The sequence below is a fragment of the Indicator indicator genome, chromosome 10 (assembly GCF_027791375.1).
Source record: "Indicator indicator isolate 239-I01 chromosome 10, UM_Iind_1.1, whole genome shotgun sequence".
Lineage (NCBI taxonomy): Eukaryota > Metazoa > Chordata > Aves > Piciformes > Indicatoridae > Indicator > Indicator indicator.
The window spans coordinates 6,634,068-6,642,260 of NC_072019.1; the positions used below are offsets into that span (position 1 = coordinate 6,634,068).

Consider the following 8,193-nt stretch of genomic DNA (forward strand, 5'->3'; position numbering starts at 1 on the left):
ATGCCCAACGCCTCTTCCTGGAGTGCTAGCTCGCCTCTGCTGCTGCTCTGGGAGGACTCCTCCGGGACCCGCATCTTCCTCTCGCTGCTCTATGCAGTCTTAGCTATCTCAGGGACTTTATCCAATGTGATGGTCATCTACTTAGTCTTCTCCTTCAAGAAGCTGCAGACAACCAGCAATGCCTTCATCGTGAACGGCTGTGCGGCAGACTTAAGTGTGTGCGCCCTGTGGATGCCCCAGGAGGCTGTGCTGGGGCTGCTGCCTCCCAACTCCTCCTCCCTTCGCTCAGCAGAGTACCGGCTGCTTCGAGGGGGGCTCCTCGGTCTCGGCCTCACCGTCTCCCTGGCCTCCCACCTGCTGGTGGCCTTCAACAGGTACGTGCTCATCACCAAGCTGCCCAGCGTGTACCAGGCCCTCTACCAGCGGAGGCACACGGGCTGCATGATCGGGCTCTCCTGGGCCCTCGCCCTGCTGCTGGTCCCGCTGCTGCCCGGGCTCTGGACCCCGGGCTCTGCCCAGCAGCCGCACCTGCGGCAGACGGACGGCAGCTCTCGCTACACCGCCCTGCTCCTCGCCCTGGCCGTGTTGGGCCAGACTGCGCTGCTGCTCCACTGCTACCTCGGCATCGTGCGGCGAGTGCGGGGAAGCGCCAAGCGAGTCAGCGTCCTCAACTTCCACCTCCTCCACCAGCTACCCTTCCCCGCCGCCCCGCCGCCGCCGCGCCGGGCACAGCGGCGCCTCAGCAGCGTCTCCGTCCTGCTGCTCTGCTGCGTCTTCCTCCTGGGTACCCAGCCCTTAGTGTGGGTGAGCCTCCTGGGGTTTTTCCTGCGGCCGGCACCACCGGCGCTGCAGGCCGCCAGCTGGCTGCTGCTTTGCTCCCTCTCGGCCCTCAATCCTCTGCTCTACACGTGGCGCAGTGAGGAATTCCGCCGGGCGGCCCGATCCGTCCTGCCCCGCGCCGAAGGCCCCGCCGCCGCCCCGCGCCCCGCCACTGCCGCCGGCTCCGCCGCCGCCCCGCCTTGCCCGCAGCTGCCGCGGCGCCGAAGCACAGCGGGCAGCGCCATCGCCGCCGCCGCGCCGCGCTGAGAGGCCGCGGCTGAGCGCCGGCGGAGGGCACGGGCCCTCGAGCAGCCCGCGGCCCTGTCGCCTGGGGGCGCCCAGGGACCCGTCTCGCGCTGGTCGGGCGGGAATAGCCTCGTCCCCTCACGCCGCTCTGCCGCCCTCTGGCCAGTGGTCACCTCAGGTCGGGGACCCGAGCTGTCCGCCCGCCGCGCCCGGTGGCGAGGCCCCGTGCCCTGACAGCTGCCGACCCGTACCCCCCTCCGCTTCCCGATAGCGCTCCATCCCTTGTACATTGTCATTTGGACCCCAGCATCTCTTCCCTGCTTCCTCTTTCACCATACTGACAGGCAGCCTTGAGGCTCCGGCTGCCCCGAGACACTGGGACGGGCGCTGGGGTGGGGTTCTTCACCCTGCCCGCCCGCAGCGAAGCCCTCAGCTCCGCTCCCAATCCCAGCAGATGCCAGCCCCCGGCTACCGGCCAGGAGTCCATCCAAGAGCAGAAAAGAAAACTGGGATAACTGGTAAATACGGCAACATGTATTAACTGTCGTAATGCTTTAAAGATTTCAGTATGAGACAGCTTTTTTGAGACTTGCTGCAAGTTTGTTTTTATAAAATCTATGTAATTCTTTCAGCATTTGAAGTAATTCTTTGAAGCGATCTCTTTGATCACAGGGTTCATTTGTGAAGAACTGACAAGTGTCTCACACACCCACACAAATACAGGCACGAAGATGCACCAGGAACTGCTTCCTTTTCCCCCCAGGTTACCTACTTTCTGCTCCATGCAAGACCCTTCATGAGCTTTCCCCAGCAAACTTCGAGGTGATGCTATCAGTGGAAAATGTTAAAAAGAGGAACACAGCTGCTTTTGTAGTGATCTGGTTTTGATATTTTGCTTCAAGATCCTGCCTTGACAAAGGTCTCTGCCTAGGTTATTGATAAATTGCAATGTAATACGGAGACCAGTGTTGTTCATCTAACCTTGTCACCTATTCAGTTACCAGTTTATGGTATTTATATTAAGGTACATTTCTGCTGATGCCCGAATTCACAGCCTCTGCTAAATATAAAGTGACAGATTATATGTGGTATTTATAAGATGACACCTCCTCAAACAGGCAGGGGAAACATACTGTCGTGGTGAGTGCTGCAGCCTCATTCCTTTCAGGAATGGACCTAAAATACTTGTGTTTCATTCTCTGTTGCTTGACCACCTCCTTCTTCTTTTCCAGCATAGCTGCTGTTATTCTCCTGATGATGGTACTTAGCTAGCACTCTCTTTGCTTCTGGCACAAAAGACTACAAGGAAGTAGTTGTGTTCTGAATAACCTAAATCGTGATAACTTAAGAATGGATACAGAATGAACATAGAAAAGTTCTTCACAACAAGAGTTTGTTGCATTGGGTGACAGGTATTCAAGAGCTTTGGCAGCTCCTGTGAGGTTATTTGAATGATTGGACAATAGCAAGAAATAAGCATGATGCGTGTAACATAAAAGGCCTTATGGGCGATATTGTATAATGCTCTGTGCTTTGCTTAGCTTACCTGATGGGGTTTGAGTTTCAACAGGAACTGCTTTAAGAGGAAGAAAATAGTTTATTTTTTTCCCACGTCTGAGACCTATTGTTAGACATCTGTGCCGCATACCAATATTTTATTTCTCTAAATTAAAAACAAAAAAAAACACTGTCATCAAACAAAAGATTCTTCTTGGGGGCAGGATTTGACAAAGACAAGGAGCCAAAGCCTCAAAAGGAAAATTTTTAAAAATTAAAACATTATCTTGACATGCTGAAAATGTATCACCTTCTTGAAAACAGCTTTTCTCCTTGCAAGGACCTGCAGAAAAGTAAGAGAAGTTTCCTCATGTCTGAGGCTTACAGAGAGTTTCTTCCTCCATCTTGGAGATGGTGTGAGAGAGTGTGCTCACTGTGTGACAGCATTGGAAAGATGGGGAGGGCCAGAAAGGAAACAGGAACACAAAAGATATGCAAAATTTATTTTATCAACAATGTGCACATATCTTGGAGAATGGCAGAGTCACTATATCCTTGTTATAATCTCTCATCCTAATGACAGTGACTATGCTTTTGCTAGCCTTGGGCAGCAAATGGTGAAGGAAAACTGTTCCAACCACACCTGTACCAATTCTGGAAAACACTGTAGATCGCTGCCAAAATAAAGCTAAACCAAGGGCTGTCTTGGTTTATTAACTACAAAGTAATCCTTACACCGGAACCTGCAAAAGGATGCACAGCACCGCTTCTCACTATGGCTAAAGGAACTGAAGACGCTGGGTAGAGCTCAGTACTGGGTCCATTAGCAAAAGAACAAACCTTAAAATAAAAAACTAGATAACGTCTCCCTCATTTTTTGGCTATGGAGCATGTTAGTCTGGAATTAAAGCAATAACCTGTTTCAGAATTCAGTGTCCCAGCACCAGATAACTGGAACTTCTGGACTTCTTCCCTTGTAAAATAGCATGCAAGTTAAATGTGAAATGCCTGTATTTTATACAGAATACATTTTAAATGTGAACATGTATAAAACATGCTGTCATGTACAAAACTCCAGTCAGCTATCCTTATGCTATGCATTAATTCCAGAGAACAGCTGGAAATCCCTTGTAAAGTTTGATGTAATTACATCTGACTATAAATCTTTGACTCTTTAAAAATACTCAGGTGACTTTAAATAGCATTACACAGAAAGAATTTTAAGGTAATTAAGAAATAGTAATTGTCTCAAGATGAGTTTCTCTGAGAAATTACTGTTCTACAGCCATATTCTTTGTATTTCTGCATTGTAAATACTCCATGGTAAACTGCAATGGGAGCTCGGCTTAGCTCAACTTCTGGCTCTGTGGTACTGCTTTGTTAAGAAAATTGATCTGACTCTCAGTTTTTGGCATCTATGCTTTACTTTTACAGCTGATTAAAATTTGTTCACTGATAGTTAAATGGCGACTTTTCTTCAGTATGAATTTCTGCCATGCTCAAACAATTAATGTACAGATGCAAGGAGTGTGTTGCCACCCAAACACCCTTTCAAGAGGTATACATCAAGATGGTGGGAAATCCTGTCAGCAAGTCAAGCTAGGTTTGCTTGAATTGAATTAATCCTTTGCTCTGGTGTTATGTCAAGCAAGCTGTCTGAGCACAGCCTAAAGCTACTCTTCCTAGAATGGCTGGTCAGCTGGCTTCACATGTAATAGATGAGGGCTGTGAGCTCCTTAAAGCACTGGATTGATCAGACAGCAGCGCAGATCATCCACGTCATTGATGTGCAATAGGTGCCTATTCCTTTGCTATTTTCTCAGCGCATCTGGAAAGGAGCAGCTGCAAGTTAGTAATACGCTGTTTGTGGCCATTTTCACTAATGTGGCTTGGAACACTCAGTTTGTGGTGTGCCCTTGCAGAAATACACATGGGACCCACTTTCTGAAGGTAAAATTGTGATGCCTCAGAATAACACCCCAAAGCAGAAACATGGTTATTTGTGAAAATTGCTTGCAGAGGGTGTTCATGAAGCTGTCATTTGGAGTAAATCTTTGGTAGTTATCCTTAGCTTAAAATGGTCATGAAAAGCCATTGAGTTGCTTTATGGAATCAGGTAGCTATAATATAAGCCCCCACCAAAACTGGACAATCATTGTCCTAAACAATGTGCATAGAAAAGAACAGGCAGAAAAGTGAAACTGGCAAAATATGACTAGAGGAGATACAGCAGGGCAGAGGCACTGTGTGATCCTGAGAAACAGCACACAGAAAAATCTGAAAGCCTAAAAGGCTTGGGATTATGCTGAAAGAAACCATCTCAGATTATTCAATTCTTTATATATGTGAGGAAAATGAACTCTATGCTTTTTTTAATAAAGAAAACCATGTAATTGTATTCACAATTTCTTCTTTTAACAAAGAACATTCAGTACACTGGCAAATATTCTTTAACCTCTGGAAAAGAAAATTCTGAAACTATGAATTGTATCAGCATTCTTATGGAGGCTGCATTCAACAGCATTGCTGGACTTACAAGAAGGGATAACATCTTAGCTAACCTCCAGATTCAGTCAGCCATAAAAGCACACTGTGAACCTTTTTTTTTCCTCCTAACTACAAAATTGATGCTATTTTTAAAAAATCCCACATACAGATTATTTTCAAATGAAGACATTTAAGTGTAGCATTTCATTAAAGAAAAAAGTGACAACATATACTTTAGCTTTCTAGTTCATCTTAAATCACATAACTAGACTGTTGAGGTATTCTTTAAATTCAGAAGTCCCTTTCCCAAACGGCAGCGAAAATAGCTTTTCTCGTGACTGTTTAACTTCTAAGAAAGCTACATTTTTTTGCTCTTTTGTGTCAATCCATCCCATGCACTGTCATCATTTTACCAGGGTAATAATCTATTTTCTTTACTTCTTTTCTCCCTTTCTTCAATAATTTCTGTAATTTCCTTCACTAAGGGAAAAGTACTTGATCCTGCTGATCAGGGCATGACTCCTTGAGTAGTTTAAGTTTTGGAGACAGTTGTAAACTAAGACCAAAGAACTGAAAGATAAATCTCACATGCTTACATTTCTGCTTAAGACTGAGTAGGTTTTGAAGGTGTGTTTTTTCTGTGGTCAAATGCTGTGTCTGTATTTACAGATACATGCATTTGATTAAGGCTAGGTAAAACCCATGTGTAGCATAGAAAAAAAGTCACAAATAATTTGAAGGCTGGAAAAAAAACTTTGTAGCCAAAGACCTCATTATGATGAACTTGTCAAATCTGACCCCATCCCAGGATACAAACCTTTGTGAAAGCACCCAAACCAATCTGTTACCATCCAAAGTGATCTAAGGATCTGGCTTGGAAAACAGGGCTTTATAAGGGAAAATAACTCTTTTAAGAGTGTGGACCACCTTGTTTGTTTATTCAATGAGTTCAATATGGCAAGGCTTCCTGGGCAGTCTGCCCTACACTTAGGCTGGGCAGGTAGTCATGAAATTAAAGATCTGGAAACAAAATAATTCTGAAGAAAACCACTTGTGACTGCTTTATGATCAAACATCATAACTTTTCCAGGAAGGTTAATTCTTTGGTGTTTAGGGCAAATTGGTGTATCTAAATTGCAACCCCACACCAAGCCTATTATAAGTACAGAGCCAGGCTGTTGAGGGTTGTTCGTAAGGAAAGCAACTGCCTGTTGGAGGGGGAGCTGAAGCCAAACAAGGAGGCTGTGTAGCACCATAGGCTTCACCATGCTGGGCTATGCTTGTATGGGACAATGGGTTGAAATAATGAATTACAAAAATGTGCCTGTGCCAAAAGTTTTCATCATTTCCTAAATGCCTTTTTTTCTTTGTACTCCTCTGAGATCATCTTCTGCTTCAAATGTTTGCCTGCTGTTTTAGAGCTGACAGCAGATGAAAACCATGTTTATTATTTAAGGAAACACAAAGGAAGAAACAGTAATTCACATTCTCAGTGGGGAGAAACAGCTCCCATGGTTCAAGAAGCAAGAGAGAAGGAACAAAGATGGAGCTGCTGCTTCACTTAAGACCAAAGACAGCTTCTGTTTGGGAGCAGCCCTACAAAGTGCAATAGCTGCTGGTGAAAAATGCCATCATAGAACTGTCACATTTACTGTTTTCTAAATGGGCATCCTAGTGGTGTTTGCTTGTGGTAGAGAGGTATTGATATTTGTGGAAAACAGCTATACAGCTTTGATTTCTGAGTAAATTTTGCTTACTGCAGCAGGACTTGGCCTTTCTGTTCCCTTTCTTCCTGAGAGTTCAAAGAGCAGCTGAGTGAGGAAAGTGGAAGTGCACTCCTTGGGGGAGAAACAGCAGGACATAACATATGTGGGAGATATTTTTTTTATATATCTTGCTATTTTGCTTACAGCTTCACGGATCTGCCATCTCAGATGGAAATTTCTTAATTGACATCTTCAGGTTGTCTGTAATCTTTACCAGTCCTGTGACAGTCTCAGGGCAGAACTGAAAATGCGGATGGGCTTCAGGCATGAGCCACGTTCATCCTGATCTGTTCTGAAGCTGATAAATGTAATGGAGGTCTTGTGTCAGTCTGAAGGCATCAAAGTGACCATTAGAGACAGAAGGAAACTGTGGAAGAGAGAGCTTGAGAAACAAAGTTGATGAATTGAACAACATTCAAAGTTTTGCAAAGCATTACACAGAATTTGCTTTATGTTTGTTCTGCTGAGATATCACGTTGAAGTATCTCCTTTGTTTTCTTTCGCCCTCTTTGTCTTCCTTGCCTGTAATGGCCACTTTCTTCTCATTCTCTGACACTGACTTTGTTGTAATTTCTTAAAACCCTTTTTCTGTGGTTCTTTATAAACTTTGCATCTTTCATTCTAAGGCTCAGGGAAGTGGCTGTAGTTGTAGAGACAGAAGCAGCAAGACTTGGAACAGAGCTGGTAGCCAGGAACATTATGAAGCTATGTGAATAGTACTACATCTTGTCTATGTTTGTGTATTACTGCTTTGTCTTCTGTTGCATTTAATCTGTTGCAATCTACACATATTGGAATAGCTTCATTGCAGTAGTAGTAGCGTCCTCCATAAATAAAATCTCTTTCAGTTAACCTTTTTTTTTATAAAAGTAGTGGTAAAATCTCACAGGATTTGAAATGAGCAGCCGTGTTAGCTCTCCCAGTGAGCATTATTATCCCTCTTCCATACAACAGAGCATCTTCCTTTGCTCTAGATTAGGGTGTGGGTTTTTTAATTGTGGCATAATTTCTCTCAGGCTCATTAAACGAAGGAGCTGGTAGACTGTAATGTGGGAAAACAAAAGAGCAACATCACTACTGCTTCTGTTTGATTCCAAGGCAAAGGCACTTCTTATAGCTTTCACTGTGGTTATCAGCTTTTTTTCTTTAATGTTATTAAAACAATGCAATAGAGCTAGCTATCATGTTTGGTTTTTTTTAAAGAGATAAATAGGAACACAACAATTTTTTATTGTATATGATGAATAAATGTGAGGTCTCTGGATGCCACAATAGATACCTTGCTTGTCTCTTTGCTGTTTATTGTAACTGTTACATACATGCTAAGAGGATTAGGAAAGTCATAAATATGACAAATACTGGCTCTGAGCTGAATTAA

General features: G+C 44.4%; 1 protein-coding gene across 1 annotated transcript; it reads left to right on the forward strand.

Moving 5' to 3' along the window:
* On the forward strand, positions 1-1,086 carry GPR88 (G protein-coupled receptor 88). Its single transcript, XM_054384516.1, has one exon. It carries the CDS (start codon positions 1-3, stop codon positions 1,084-1,086), a length of 1,086 nt encoding a protein of 361 aa, XP_054240491.1.
* Positions 1,087-8,193: the final 7,107 nt, after the last annotated feature.